The sequence below is a fragment of the Electrophorus electricus genome, chromosome 4 (genome assembly GCF_041902795.1).
Source record: "Electrophorus electricus isolate QZ-2024a chromosome 4, ASM4190279v1, whole genome shotgun sequence".
NCBI classification, from domain to species: Eukaryota; Metazoa; Chordata; class Actinopteri; order Gymnotiformes; family Gymnotidae; genus Electrophorus; species Electrophorus electricus.
Window position 1 is genome coordinate 29818444 of NC_137500.1, and position 15429 is coordinate 29833872.

The 15429-nt window shown below is 40.7% G+C and overlaps 1 protein-coding gene across 3 annotated transcripts; it reads left to right on the forward strand.

Moving 5' to 3' along the window:
- Window positions 1–81: 81 nt before the first annotated feature.
- On the forward strand, window positions 82–14617 carry cbsb (cystathionine beta-synthase b). Of its 3 annotated transcripts, XM_035522256.2 has the most exons (15): window positions 82–208; window positions 3310–3660; window positions 4459–4565; window positions 6280–6414; window positions 6885–6964; window positions 7172–7376; window positions 7926–8017; window positions 8349–8474; window positions 8897–8981; window positions 10376–10481; window positions 10752–10829; window positions 11420–11554; window positions 11935–12043; window positions 12434–12518; window positions 13495–14617. In XM_035522256.2, the coding sequence occupies exons 2-15, from the start codon at window positions 3317–3319 to the stop codon at window positions 13629–13631; spliced, it is 1824 nt and encodes a 607-aa protein (XP_035378149.1). In that variant the 5' UTR covers window positions 82–208; window positions 3310–3316; the 3' UTR covers window positions 13632–14617. The 3 variants fall into 3 exon arrangements, 2 of the variants coding, with proteins under 2 accessions (XP_035378149.1, XP_081569316.1); XM_081713190.1 differs by lacking the exon at window positions 82–208 and having other exon boundaries at window positions 1070–3660; XR_014123364.1 differs by lacking the exons at window positions 11935–12043; window positions 12434–12518; window positions 13495–14617 and adding an exon at window positions 10949–11097 and having other exon boundaries at window positions 11420–11555.
- The last annotated feature ends 812 nt before the right edge of the window (window positions 14618–15429 follow it).

Consider the following 15429-nt stretch of genomic DNA (forward strand, 5'->3'; position numbering starts at 1 on the left):
TCTGAGGCTGTGATTATACGAGAGAAATAAGCAGACACCCACACCGTAGCCAATCAATGCACGCCTTGAAAAAAGGCAATCCGCGTTACCATTGGTCGTCTGTCTTGTTCTTTAAATCGTGCGACCATCTGGGAAGTGATTTTCGCTTCAGTTTTCGGAAGGTCGTTACTTCGCCGTTTTGCTTCAGACACTTCTGTTCAACATTCAGGTGAGTAGGTGTCGGTGTTGCTCAAAGAACAGCCCGACTTTTACCTGCATTCAAGACGTAGAGTCAATGCGTCTGGGCATCAGTCTCACTATAATGCATGTCCTGGATCATACAGTTTGCTTGATTATTTCAATAATTTGTCATGTTCGTTTGTGCAAAAACGCATGCATTATTTCACAGTAATGATTGTGTTCAGTAGTCTACATTAAACACCATACAGGTTCCATCCTGGTGTGATGAAATAATCCGTGAGTTACAGCATCACTGCCCGTAAAAACTGCCGGGCTTGGACAAAGCGATTGCATCATCCGATTCAAATGTTCAGACAGGGAGAAAAGTAGCTATACAGCTTTAAATCGTTAGTGGTTCTCTAAAGGAAGCAACGTTTACTAATTTGTTTGTCTATAACACTCTCATACTATTGTGGTTGTAGAGTAACCGTCTGTATCATATTGATTTGTTTAACCCAATTGGATTGCCTGCCTATATAGCGAGTTCGCTAACCTAGCTATAATATATTGGTTAATAGCTATGTGGTAACCGGTAATTTATAGCTAAAAAGGGTTTCTTAACTACTTCTCTTGATGTATATTAAACCAGCTATAATATTGAGAAAGAAACGCATTGTGCGGTTAGATATCTGGGTTCCTATACAGGTCTATATTGAGATTAAAACGCGTGATCATATAGGCAGTGGTATAGGTTGACCTGGCCCTCAGAAGAGGGTCTAAGTTTACTAAGCTTCACAATATTGTTAGGAATATGTATCTGTTGTGCTTTTTATATATATATATATATATATTACACTGTGTGTGTGTATATACACACACACCGCTGCCCAGTATTACGACCACAGAATGAGAGCTGGAGGTGTTATTGAGTTTTCTGATTTTATACTGAGATCCATTTTGGAATATAACCGAGTACATTTATCATTATTGTTCTGAGAAACAAAACTTAAAGTAACTCGTTAGTTCTCGTTTCTGTTGCTAAAACTGATATGCAGAGAACAACTATCTGCGTCATGGTAGATGGTGTGGAAATGATGATGCAATAAAACAAGGGACGTTATCCAAACCCCTTTCTGCCTGTTGCGTTCTCGTGATTGGTTATTAAAAAAAAAAGGAAAAAAAAGAATTGGAATTCCTAAATATCATTCGGTTAAATAGATGGCCCTGCAATAATTACGAGATGGCAGAAGTGCGTATTTAAGTTTTACATGTGTTTACTCCACCCCCCCCCTCCCCTCAAACACACTAGAGTGGTCTCATTTTTCAGTATTTGTCACACACATGGTGTAAATAACTTCACATTCAGACGCAACATTTAGCCTCATGACAGCCATGTGTATGATGACCGTAAATATTACCAGTAAAATCACATGACATGGGAATTAAGTAATTCATAGGCTGAACGAGGTTGCTTGGTGATTCCAAAAGGAAGCTCAATTAGCTTCCGGAATAAGCAGGTTTGCAGAAGCAAGAAAAGTTGACATCGTGAACAATGAAAAAAGCCAGCTGGCTTCTACTCTAAAACACCCAGTTTATTTTCATGTTAATTTTGCTGATTTTCTTATTCGTTTCCTTTTTTGGGGTTGCTGCGGGTCTCCCAGAACTTTTTTGACTTGTTGGCAGATGTTTTACTACGACCGGTGCACAACCAAAACAGTTTAGTCTATTTTCACTAAAAACAGTTTCAACTAAAGCCACACATTTATAGATGCAATGTATATGCACCCAATGATCTTGGTTAAAGTTATTTTTGATACAAATTTATTAAAACGTGGCTCATGAACTCAGTGTAGTGTTTTGTATTCGTTTCCCTTGCTTAAAGAGAAATGGAAAAAGTCTGTCTTCCTTACAGTAACAAAATTAAATAAAATTGGTTTGACTTCATTTTTTTTTCTTCAGTTCAGCTGATTAGTTATTTTTCAGAAACAGACTTTGAGATCAGTACCTCCGGGACTGGAATAGGGGTGGTTCTATGTGAAAAATTGTATTATATGCAATTAAACACCGATAAACTATTAGCCTTACATATTAGATTTTGGGGAAAAGGTAGTCATTGTTAGCAAATAGTGTACTGTTGGACACTGATATTAAAATGTTGGCGAATACCCATAATGTGTCTTGCAGTCTTTAACTCTTGGATTTCTGAAACGAAATGTTGCCGCCTTCAAATTAACAGAGGTCAAGAATATAATCAATATTTACTCAGTGAACCATGCTATAAAGCTCCTTTGCCTTTAACTTATTATCTAAACCAAGGATTCAGTGAGTGGATATGTACAAGACTATAGAAACAAAATCACTTTAGAACTTGCAGTGGTGTTTAAGAAGAATAATTTGTTGTTGTTAATTTCTCTACTATTTTGAGCATCATTCCAAAAGGAATGAAGCTTTAGAGGGCGGTTTGTGGTTTTTTAACTGTTTTGTTTAATAAACCCCAAAGCTAATATAATGCGTAATGTCAGTCATCTGCTACAGCAGCTGCTAAGAGACGTGGACATTTCTGGTTGCACCCATTTTTTTCATGATGACATGGATTGAGTGAGAATGTGTGAGGGTGCTCTGTTGTGTATCAGAGACAAGGAGGTGTGTCCAACACTCTTAGCTTGATGTCGGTATCTTGGCTTTCTCTTCTGTGACTTGTCCTGAACAGAACACATTATGTAAGGGCCTGCATTACATATGCACTGTATCCAGACATATCATGCCAAAAGTTTACTGTTGTAAATTGCTGAAGGGGAGTGGCTATATCCAGTTCCCCAGAATTGCTGACTGGTATTCTTTAGTAGCAATGGTTTGTGACTAGATATATCTACAGTATAACTCCCCAAATTAAATAAAGCTTAAAGGAGGCATGGGATTTTTTGCAGGACTTTCTGTAAAAGGGCACTGTTATGCATGTAATCTGTTGCAGTGCCTGTTATTATGGATTATGTACCTTGGTCTTTTAGGTGTGTGTGTGTGTGTGTGTGTGTGTGTGTGTGTGTGTGTGTGTGTGTGTGTGTGTGTGTGTGTGTGTGTGTGTGTGTGTGTGTGTGTGTGTGTGTGTGTGTGTGTGTGTGTGTGTGTGTGTGTGATCCTTTCTCCCATTAGGTGAGCCATGCCTTCAGTCCCTTCTGATACAGATGCAGCTGCTCTGGGTCCTGTCTGCACCCATGCAGCCAAGAAGGTGGCGCTCCTGCACCAGGAGGACAATGCAGAGCTGAAAGGGGCTGTCATACTGAACGGGACAGATGGCTGTCAGATGGATAACCTAACGGAGGTAGAAAAGGACCACTGCGTGGCGAACAAGTCACCTCACGCAAACAGTGAACGGGATGACCAAGGGGAAAACGGCACACAGGGCCTCGCAGAGAGAAAATGGATCCGACCGGATCTGTCCAGCAGATGCAGTTGGAGGCTGGGTGGTCTGAATGTGGACTCGCCACACCTGCACTCCCAATGGTGAGGGACAGGGAAGCTCTGAACATGAGAGAAAGTCCTACTGCCTAACACCAACATTTACTTATCTGCTTCGCTATTTGTGTGACCTGTGATTGTAATCTGTTTATTTACATTAGCTTCTTTAGAGGGTCAGCTTTTTAAAATTTGTTTTTGTTTGTTTTTTTAGATTTTAGTGTGTGTGTGTGGGTTTTTGTTTGTTTGTTTTTTTCCCCTGAAGCAGTCTGTGGAAATAAATTTTATCATGTGCTACTTCACTGATGCAGGCAGTCATTTATAACATGAGGAGTATGTAATGAGCATGCTTTATCCCCCTCCCTCGAACATGTTGCCTGTACTTTGAGACTTTTCCCCATGGGTAACCTCTTGGGGATATAGCCCTAACACAGTAACCTATGTGGGCAGGCCAGTGCTCCTAATGGCATACTTGATTTGGATAGGCTGGCTTATTCAAGGTGGGTGGCTTGCCAAGGAACTTGTTTTGCAAGTGTGCTGTGCTTGGAGAAAAAGGAAGTGCTTCTAAGCCATGAGGATTGCCAAGTCATGGTGTCAAGAGACTGCACAGGTTGCTTTGGGGTGATGCCAACATTTTAGAGGTGTGCCAGTTGGTTACTCACTGAATCCAAGGGTTATGTTCATTCCGTGTTCATCTGATTTGAGTCGAGTCACCTCCAAAGTTTGCCTTGATCATAATACGTATAGAATAAACCCCAAATTACTGTTACTAAAGTATTTTTATGCATGCATTCATTTTGGTGTGTGCATTGCTCTCCAGACATGACATGCTCTGTCTTCCCACAGCACCAAAGCCCCCAATATTCTGCCAAACATCCTGGGGAGGATCGGTGACACCCCGATGGTCCGCATCAACCAGATCACCAAAGCCTTCAGCCTCAAGTGCGAGATCCGTGAGTATGAGTGTGTTGGCTTCTTACACTAGGTCTGGATTTTTTTTTTACTTGTAGATCTGTCCTTTTATATCTATACATGCCCAGCTCTTGGAGGGTAAAAATCCAGCACAGTTTTTTGGGGGTGTTGTTTGTTTTTTTTTTGTTTTGTTTTGTTTTTACCCCTTTCTCATAGAGGCTGTATTCAAATAATCAGTTACCTACAAAGTTTAGTAGGTGTGTTTTTGAGAAAGGAAATTCCAAACTGTGCTGGACTCTGGCCATCCAGGACCAGAGGATCAGGGCTGTTTTGAAATGGAAGAGTGTTTCCTAAAGCCTCGTCCAGCGGTGTGGAGTTCAACTTTTTGCCCTGCTTTACTACACTGATTACAGTCGAAGAATGTAATTAGTTAAAAGGAGGACTTCAATGCAGGACTGAAGTTGGAACCCACTGAAAGAAGTGGAAAAGGATAAAACATGTGTGGTTGAAGGTTCATTCTGTCTGTGGAAGAGTTAACTGGAAGGATGATATCAGGTTTCTGGCTCTTCCATTTTGTCCCTGAGCCAACAGGTGAGCCCCAAGCCTGCTGCAGCAAACGAAATGGAGTAAAGGTGAAATGTCATGAAAAGAACATAGTAATTGGAGGAAAGTAGTCATGCCCTTGTCAGAGGAAAGATTTGAAGACGGGAGGAGAGCCTGTTGTCACACATTATCAGACTGTATCAGAACATTCTGCACTAACATTGAAAATTAGAACAGGCACTTGCTGTGTTGTTTTATACACACACGCATGCACTCTCACTCTCAATATCTCTCTGCCTTCTGTTTTGGTTCAGAAACGTTTCAGTTAACTTCAGTTAACTTCAGCCATGACATTTTAGAAGTAACACTTTTCCTGAATCTTTTCTAAAAAAATAAATAAATAAATACATTAAAACTTTTATTTTTTATTTATTTTGTAATAGTTTGTGGCTTAAATAAAAGCTAGTGTGCTCTCAAAGAAGAGCTCTAGTCTAATGCTAAATAGATCTATGAAACAGTCCAGAGCTGCATGGAGTGACTGCAAGTAACCTAGTGCTGTAAAGGTTTTCAGTGCAGGTTCTCCCTGCCCTGAGGGTGAGGAGCCAGACTAAACAGGCCAGACTGCTCAGGTTTCAGTTAAAGCCTCCCTTTCACTTAATCCTAAAGACGATTCTAAAACGCTTAATGAAGCTAAAAACCAAGGATTTGATGTTTCTGGAAAGTGCACATGAAATGGATTTCTGTTCAGATGAACGTAGACTTTGTAATCTGTGCCAAGTAACTGTGTACGTGTACATGTTTGTAGCAGTCTTGATCTGGCCATAGATCAATTCAATTTTGCTTTACAATACACCTCATTCTCTCAGACCTTACTCATTAAAAAGTTTGTGGTTTAAGAAAGATTTGTCTTATGCTGTGTCCTGAAATATAAAAAGAGTGGCAACCTTTATTAATTAATAATGTTGGATTGCAATCAAATGATAGATTTGTTACCATTTTTCAGTGTTCTTAACAGTAAAGTGCATGTGGAGAAATAATGACATACGAAAACATATGAAAAAAAGTCTAATACTGAAATCCCCAGTATTTATAATTATTGTATGAAGTATTCAGTGAAAGTTGTGCAGAAATTATTCAGAGTTGGGTGAAATGTATTCTTAATTATGGCCTGGCCTGATGCCTAGGTTAGTTGTTTTGTGTATGTGTTTGCAGTGGCAAAGTGTGAGTTCTTTAATGCCGGAGGCAGTGTGAAGGATCGTATCAGTCTACGTATGGTGGAAGATGCAGAGAGAGCTGGAATCCTCAAACCAGGAGACACCATAATTGAACCCACCTCTGGAAACACAGGTGTGTGTGTGTGTGTGTGTGTGTGTGTGTGTGTGTGTGTGTGTGTGTGTGTGTGTGTGTGTGTGTGTGTGTGTGTGTGTGTGTGTGTGTGTGTGTGTGTGTGTGTGTGTGTGTGTGTGTGTGTGTGTGTGTGTGTGTGTGTCCCATTTCTCACACACACACAGTGTAAGTATCATTTATGGTGATCATATGAAGAGTATTTGCGGTGTTTTTTATTGCCATGCTTAAAAGGCTATTGCATATCCCCAGGAATCTGACACTGTATCTATGGAAATCACTGCTTTCACTACAGTGAAGAATATTGTTTCATTTCAGCAAGACCATGTAGTTTGCCAAGCGATTTCAAACACACTAAATGATTCCATGCTCTTTAAACTATTCTACACACTGTTCTGTATAAATATATTTCAAATATAACACATCACATAAGATATGGATTATAAGATGTCAAGTTGTGTATGTGCTCTCAGGTATCGGTCTTGCTCTGGCTGCTGCAGTAAAAGGCTACCGCTGCATCATTGTTATGCCTGAGAAAATGAGCATGGAGAAGGTGTGTTTGGTTGAGATTTTTTCAGGCGAAGCATTGTATTAAGCAAACTAGGCTTAATGTTAAATGATGGAAATGAAAAGTTGACACATTAAACATTAGAACAAGCACCAGATAGAACCACATGTGTATTTTCTGCATATCGGAATAAGTATGTTTTATTTATAATTGTGCATTTCCTAAAAAATGTCTTTGTAATTTGTTTGTTAGGTGGACATCCTCCGTGCTCTCGGAGCTGAGATTGTTCGGACCCCAACCTCTGCCCGGTTTGACTCCCCGGAGTCTCACGTGGGTGTGGCTTGGAGGCTGAAGAATGAGATCAGCAACGCTCACATATTGGATCAGTACCGCAATCCCAGCAACCCCTTGGCTCACTATGACACCACTGCTGAGGAGATCCTGGAGCAGTGTGATGGTAGTGGTTTGTGTTTGTGTGTGCTAATGGGAAGGTCCAAAAATATCAGACTTCTACTAAACATAATTACACATTTTCCTTTTTCTTCCATTATAATTGAGATGAGGCAGTACAAGATATTCTTTATTTGAGCAGTGCTATTTATATAGCAATTGTCATGATCCAACTATAAAAAGTAATTAAAATCAATACGACTGGTTTCCACAGGTTTCAACTAAGCAGGACCTAGAAAAACTAATCTATGCCTTTATCTCTAGCTGGTCTAGGTCCAGATGTACTTTCTATTTCACAGTTTTGATCTCAATCGATAAATCATTAATGAATATGCAGATCGAAGAGAGCAGAGATGACAGTCTGGTGTACTAGATTAGTAAGATAAATGTCCTGGAAACACTGCTGACACCTGTTACACTCCAAAGAGCTCTTCTATCCACACATAACTGTCATTATACGTGTTATTTCTAGAAATGGAAAAAGCCTGACATATTATATAGGCCTCGTCATAAAAACCACTGACTGTAATTCTTCATCATGTCACTGCTCCTGCAGGTAAAATAGACATGGTGGTGGCAGGAGCTGGTACAGGGGGCACCATCACTGGTATTGCCCGCAAGTTGAAGGAGAAATGTCCCAACATCAAGGTGGGGCTCAGACCTGTGCATCAGAATCGCCGTATTGCCAGTATTATCAGCTGTGATCTAGTATTGGTCTACTCTCTCCATTTAAACTCACTTAGTTCAAACACCATGTCCTCATCATTGTAATATCGTTAATATGATCACCTGGGTTACTGTTTTATTGTCTTGGTTTATTACTGGGTCATTGTTTTGTCTCAAGATTGCTGTGATGTCAGTAACATATGAGGCTAGTAATTGTGAGTTGATTTTCTTTTGTATATAGCTTCTTTTTTTTATGGTCATGTGTCTGTGTGCATCTCTGTGGGTGTGTCTGGTGCGTGCGTGCATCTCATAGATTATTGGCGTGGACCCTGAGGGATCAATTCTGGCTGAACCAGAGGAGCTGAATAAGACGGATAAGACCCAGTATGAAGTGGAAGGCATTGGCTATGACTTCATCCCCACTGTACTAGACAGATCTGTGAGTGCAAACCATCAAGAAGTCGTGTTTGTTTTTTGGGGTGTGGGTATGTATGCACAAATACGTGTTTGAAACTTCAGTTCTGATCTTGGGTCTGTCTTTGCCCTGCAAAATCAAATGAATGTACTTGAGACATGGGAGTAGCTGACCCTGGTGCAGTACCTTTACCCTCCAAGGCCTGATAAATTCCCATTGTATTAAAACTGTTTATCAAGCCTCCTATTCCATAAGGCCATCTGAAGAGACCTTTTGTTTACACTTTTAGTGGGGGCTGATTATGTACTGTGGTATGTGGAACTGAATGCCTTTATTTAATTACTAGTGTAATAGTCATTTGGGTTACAGTTATTATTTAATGAGCAACTGAGTAATATATGCTAAGCTAGATGCTATCCCAGGCTTACACCTGTACCCGTTGTCAGGTGGTGGACGGCTGGTACAAGTCCAATGATGACGAATCCTTCGCCATGTCACGCATGCTGATCCGAGACGAGGGCTTGCTGTGTGGTGCGTACTTGTCTGTAGCTTGTCCTTCCTTAAATTTGTGAGTGTGTGCAGAAATCCCTGTATTTCCTTTTGGTTATTGAGGTTATGGATAGATTTAGGTATAGGCTTAGCAAAGCACAATGACGTAAAATATGGACAATGCACATATGCATATATTTCAATCAGTGTATGCATGACTACACTGAAATGTGTAAATGTGGTATAAGTTGAAAGCTGATAAGCTGCCTGTGTGTTTATGGAGGAATGAAATGTACTACTACTACATTGGATAAATTTAACAGGAGACCATGAAGAGCAGGTGAGGGAGATCTGCAGTCTATTCTATTAGGATGGACAGGACCAGTTAATCTCCACTACCCACAATCATATAAAATTTCAGGCTGTTTGGGAAATTGTTTGCCAAAATTCAGTATATTTTTGCTGATATTCATATTCCTGAATGAATAATAAAACTGTACATTTGGTTAGAAACTGGGTGGGACTTAACACATGTTCAACAGTAGACATACTTTTTCATAGTAAAAAAGGAGGAGGATTAGGTGTTCCAGATGATAAATGGATTTACCCAGCATCCAGGATGAACCAATTGTGTGCATGCTAAATAATGCTGCTCCTGCAGTTTGAGAGCTAGCCTGTGCATCACCTCTTCTGGCTCTTAAAATCTGTAAAATCCCTCTGCCAGTGCCAGAGGAGGCTAGCTGTCTGGGATTTAGTAAGAAGCTCAATGGTAAACTGGACTTGCAGATGGCAAGGTTTGGAGCATGCTCAGACTGGCCTGACTTGCACAACCTCTGCAGCAGTACTCGGATACAGCTGAGCTAGAGGAACGCTGATGCAGTGGAGATCACTGACACACTGATTACGGATCCAAACGTACATGTGGAGGTGGACATTTTTAATAAGGGAGCCTCACTAGAAACTGAACATCAGAAGATGTAGACATGGCACATGTAATTGATCGAAATCTATTAGGTCAACACTGGACTGACCTACAACCGCCTGAGAAGCTCACCCACATGTTTGTGGACCACTCACTATTGTACACTGTCTTACTAAACTAATGAACAAGCAGTTAGGTTTACAATTAACACCCAATTATGGATTTTACTTAAAAAATATAATTGGCCTCCTTGGTACTCTTCACAACATGGATCATATTGCTTATTAAACATGTTGTGTTTTTGGAAATCGTTTGGTGGTTTTGTTGGATCAATGTTATGCCTTGAAGTCAATGTTATGCCTTAAAGAGAAGACACTATTTGTATCCATCTGGGATGACTTGCTGTGGGATGGTGTTTGAACTACATAATGACTCTGGTATTTGGATTATGTTTATGAGTATTTTATCTTGCATATTAGTCCAACTGAAGTATTTAAATACTGTGTGTGTGCAGGTGGTAGCTCTGGCTCTGCTATGGCAGCTGCAGTGAAGGTGGCGGCTGAGTTAAAGGAAGGTCAGCGCTGTGTGGTCATCCTGCCAGATTCTATCCGCAACTACATGTGAGCCGTCTCTGATCCCTCTATGCCCATGCCCTTCCCCCCCGTCGGCTGGGTAACCCAATCCGGCCCTTTCCTCAGGGCTCCAAGAAACCTCTTACTCATGCAGTCTTGGCTTTAAGACAAACCTACATTTAAGATATACAAAAAGAAAAAAAAAACATAACATAAAAATACAGCAATGTAGCTTTTTATATTCTTTTTATGGTGGCAATAATTGTGTTTTTAAACTGTGTTTTTGATGAAATCACTTATGAAGACAATCTCTCCCAGGTCTAAATTTCTCAGTGACAAGTGGATGTGTGAAAAAGGCTTCCTCAGAGAAGAGGATTTGATGGGGAACAAACCATGGTAAGACAGACACGCACACACGCACACATGCACTCATGCCAATGTGGACAAGGATAACATAAAACATGTGGTGTAGTCTTTATCAAACTTTCTATAGTCTGATTTTTTTTTTTTTTTAGATTAAAAACACTGAACTGATCCAAGATCGAATGAGTATGTGCCTGGTCTGGGGCTCTGGGGACCATGGCTCTGGGGACCATGACAAAAATGGTGCATAGTTATTTAACTTTGCACACAAAGGCCATGATCTGCTGATAAGATGAATCAGGTGGGGTGCAGGACCAGCACTGAGGGCTTCACACTCACATAGTCCAGATAGTCACGGAGCTGTCACTCCGTAAGCACCCTGTTGGCAAGAAAGTTGACTCTAAACATAGAGGCACTTCAACTGCACATGGGTGTAGGCCTGAGAATGAAGAGCTCCTCCTCCTGCAGTTCACCATCCCTAATGTGTGAGATTTGATCTAATACACTGACTCACACATGCTCGCTCGCTCTCTCTCTCTCTCTCTCTCTCTCTCTCTCTCTCTCTCTCTCTCTCTCTCTCTCTCTCTCTCTCTCTCTCTCTCTCTCTCTCTCTCATATATTAGGTGGTGGAATTTGACTCTTCAGGAGCTGCACCTGTCTGCTCCCCTGACTGTTCTGCCCTCTGTCACTATTAAGAACACCATTCGGATCCTAAAGGAGAAGGCTTTTGACCAGGCCCCTGTGGTTGACGAGGCTGGGTATGCTATCCAAAAACACAAGTACCTGCTCACCTGGTACACAATAAAGCTGTGTTTGAGGGTCACTTAAGGTCATCTAGCATGGGTAGGAACATAAATGATCTCAAGACTACTTTAAATCAAATCTGGGAGTCAGTTTGAGTCCATACTTTTATTTTAGTTTAACTTTTTTTTAATGTTTTCAGAACAACAAAAAATTTAAAAAATTGGACAACATTCAAGCTACGATTAGTTATCGGCATCCGTTTAAATATATATGTAAAAATCCAGGTCTCCTTCTACTTAATAAATTGGTGTTAGTCAGCTCTCTCTCTCTCTCTCTCTCTCTCTCTCTCTCTCTCTCTCTCTCTCTCTCTCTCTCTCTCTCTCTCTCTCTCTAGGGTGATTCTGGGTATGGTCACACTGGGCAACATGCTCTCCTCTGTGCTTGCTGGTAAAGTGAGCCCTTCGGACCCTGTTGTCAAAGTACTTTACAAGCAGTTCAAACAGGTAATCTGCATGAACACTCCTATAGATTTGCACCTGATTGGTTAATTTGGTTAAAAAGGTCATTGCTTGGTAGACAAATAAGTTTTACATTCCACAAAATCAACACACCAAAGCTCACCAGATATTGCATATACAGCCATACACACCCACTCAGGAGAGATGGCAAAGCAGCTAAAAGGTTAATTGCCCTAGCATGTAGGGGTAGTGAACTCTGGCGAACATTCTGTTCTTTCTGAAACTGATTGATTTAAAAGCAAACTTAAGGCAAAATTTTCATTGTGCAGAGTGATAACCGTTTTATCAGAGTGTAGATCTTTGCTCTGCGGTCCAGCTGAGGCCAAACTCCCTTCCACCTGAAACATCACTCTGCACTTGTGTGTATACACGCAGGTTCATCTAACAGATAATTTTGGCAAACTCTCCCGCATCCTGGAGACAGACCACTTCGCCCTGGTGGTGCACGATCAAATCCAGTGTGAGTAACCCCGTGCCCCATGTCTCTGCTTTTAGTGTCTTGTTGGCCAAGACACTACGTGCATACTCATTTTGTACGTGCATGCTCATTTTGCTCCTTGTTGGTGTTGATTTTGCTAGCTAACTGCCATGCCAAAGCTTTCCACAGTGCACAGGATCCAGGCAGTGTTTGGTTTATATATATATATATGACACACACACATATTATTAGTTAATTGTTGAATGATTGATTTGGTAGTTGTATGAATTGCTTTGCTACTTTTCAACACCTGAAACAGCCACACCACCATAATGCAGTCATAAAGGGGATGACCCTGTCAGTTGTTCAACAAAACCAGCTACTGTCTCCTTCACACTGCTTCTGCTGCGTTAGCTTACCTGCTCATGTTCTGCTAGCCTGCCAGGGAAATCTTGCAGGTCGGCATAATTCAATCTTTTTTAGTTGCATATAGATGCCTAATAAATGAATGTGATGCATAACTTCCATAAACCACACATATAGCTTTGCTTTCCTGTGACAGAGGGTTTTCTGTGAAAAGACACTTAGAGTGTGGGGTACTATGGGGTAACTTGCATCCGAGTGGACCTTTTTGGTGCTTTTTGCAAAAACCTGCTGTGTTCTCTTCTGTGACCTTGGCAACAAGTTCCTTGGCAACAACCAAGTGTAGGCGTGGCGTATTGCCCAAGGTCACAATAGATGTTACTGGAACCATGGTCACAAACTTTGCTTCATCTTATCGCCTTCATACCTGTTGCATCATGGTCCACCACTCTTGCCTGCCAAAATCTGTACACACTGTTTGTGTGTGCCATGACAGGGCCCCTTAGTCCTGCATGCTGTTCTGAAACAGAACACTTTTTGATGGCCTCCTTGTGGGTTTTGGAACTGAATTGTGATGTGTATGTGCAGACTGAACAGTAAAAAAAATGTTATTTCTCCATCTCCATCTCTATCTCCATCTCTCTAATATCAATAGACATGACCAATGGGTCTTCTGTTCTGAAGCAGATGGTATTTGGCATTGTGACAGCCATTGACCTCCTAAATTACGTGACCAGTCGTGAGCGAAGAGGGCGTACGATGTCCGAGTGCTCGCTCCCTGATGACCTGTAGTGGCTTTCACACAAAACGCACCAAAATCATAACACAGTACAGTTTTTGCAAAGATGCATAGAATTCTAGGAAAAGGATAGTGGAAGCAAATACTTTTAGTTTCATAAATGCTTGTTTTTTTGTTTTTGTTGCTCCCACCAACCCACATTTAATGACTACACCTTGAACAGAGCCCAGATCAGTAGAGGACATGATTTGTATTTCATTATACAAACTGCATTTCTACAGTGATTATGCTTATTTTATCCATGAAGGGTTTTGTGGCTTTATTTTAAGTGAAATAAAGCTATGCAGATTTGTCATTACATTTTTTGAGATGTGTGTATATATATTAAATGATACAGAAGTAAGCTTTATTTTGGGCTTATTACGTTGTTAAATTGAATATTCCCATTTTCTTTCCTGTGCTTTCGAGAATGACCATTTTCGTATATGATTTCGCATTCATGTAGGGCTATACTGCCCCCTTGTGACAAGGTGATTAGACGTCTATTCTTAGATTTTTAGCGCCTCTTGATTTCATCTGCTTGAGGTAAATTTTGAATTAAGGTCAGTAATGGGTGAAACACGGGTATGTATGGAAAAGCAAACGGCATCCAACCAAACTTCGTTTGAATTAATTTTTTTCTGACATTGAAAACGGGTGTTTATGTGGACAAGTGTAAATAACTGGGGTTTGGCTTTTGATCATGTCCTATTGTCTAGTCCCCAAGCAAGCAAAAATTTCCCCCCCTCTTTCTGTACTTACTCTTCATTTGATTGTGCTTTCTTTGGTAAATTTTAAACTGAATGTAAGAGTGGAGGTGATCCTTCCAAAGGACTGTTAATTCAGGAAGTCTACAAGTTCATAAGGCTACATGCCTCAATATCAGGATGTCTTTACTGTGAACCTTGTTTACTTCAAATGATTTCTTTCTTTTTTTGGAGAATATGTTGAATGCTGTAATGAATTTGCTGTTTTAAATAAAATCTTTTTCCCCCCCCCCTCCCCGAGTACAGATTCATGTTTTATGCTTTTGCCACTGGAGGGCGCTAAACACATTCACTTCATATTCAGAGTCCTAGGTCACAATAACACTGGAATAATGCTCATTCCCCTATTTAACTTTGCCCCAACCTCTTTTTGAGTTTCCACTTGGCCCATGGAACTGAGTTACAAATGTTTGAAATCATCCCCTGCGAAATCGGACAACCCTTCAAAAGCCTGATAGGTCATCAGTAGACCTCCATGGTCTTTACGTAAACATTCACAGAGTTTTTGTCAGACATTTTCGTCATATGCCTTCCAAGGAGGAGAATGCGACACGAGTATGTCAAAACGCGGGACTGTCATGCACAAATCAGCAATAATGACGCAACGTTAACCAGCTCCCCCGACATCGGCATACTACTAGCGCTTATGCAATGCTTTTATTAACGGAAAAAGGAAAAGAAAAAGTAGGTTTCTTTGATCACTTGCGCAGGCAACTTGCCTGTGATTCGCAAGCCATTTTATGAATTTTCTCACTGTGGTGAATGCCTCTGAAAGACGTCCGCGTGGAGGGACATGTAGCACCAATACTTCGCCCTATCCCTCAGTGGTGAAAGTCTACCAGCCAGTGCACGCCCCCAACCAGAAAAACAAAACAAAACAAAAAAACAGGAAAATTGTTTTTATTCCATTACATCTTATTGAATAGTATTGATTGGGTTTTATTTGTGTGAAAGATATAAATGGCTTGGATGCTTTCAAAAGTGTGATTCACCTTTCCGGAAAGGGGTTTTATAAGATTTTTCAGAGCAAACCCCTTATCTCGCC

What these genes read in the sequence shown, in the direction of transcription:
- cbsb (XM_035522256.2), top strand. Translation starts at nt 3,317, where the DNA reads ATGCCTTCAGTCCCTTCTGATACAGATGCAGCTGCTCTGGGTCCTGTC. An exon ending in AGAAATGTCCCAACATCAAG is followed by an intron (nt 8,018 to 8,348) that starts GTGGGGCTCAGA and finishes TGCATCTCATAG; the next exon opens with ATTATTGGCGTGGACCCTGA. An exon ending in GGTGCACGATCAAATCCAGT is followed by an intron (nt 12,519 to 13,494) that starts GTGAGTAACCCC and finishes TAATATCAATAG; the next exon opens with ACATGACCAATGGGTCTTCT.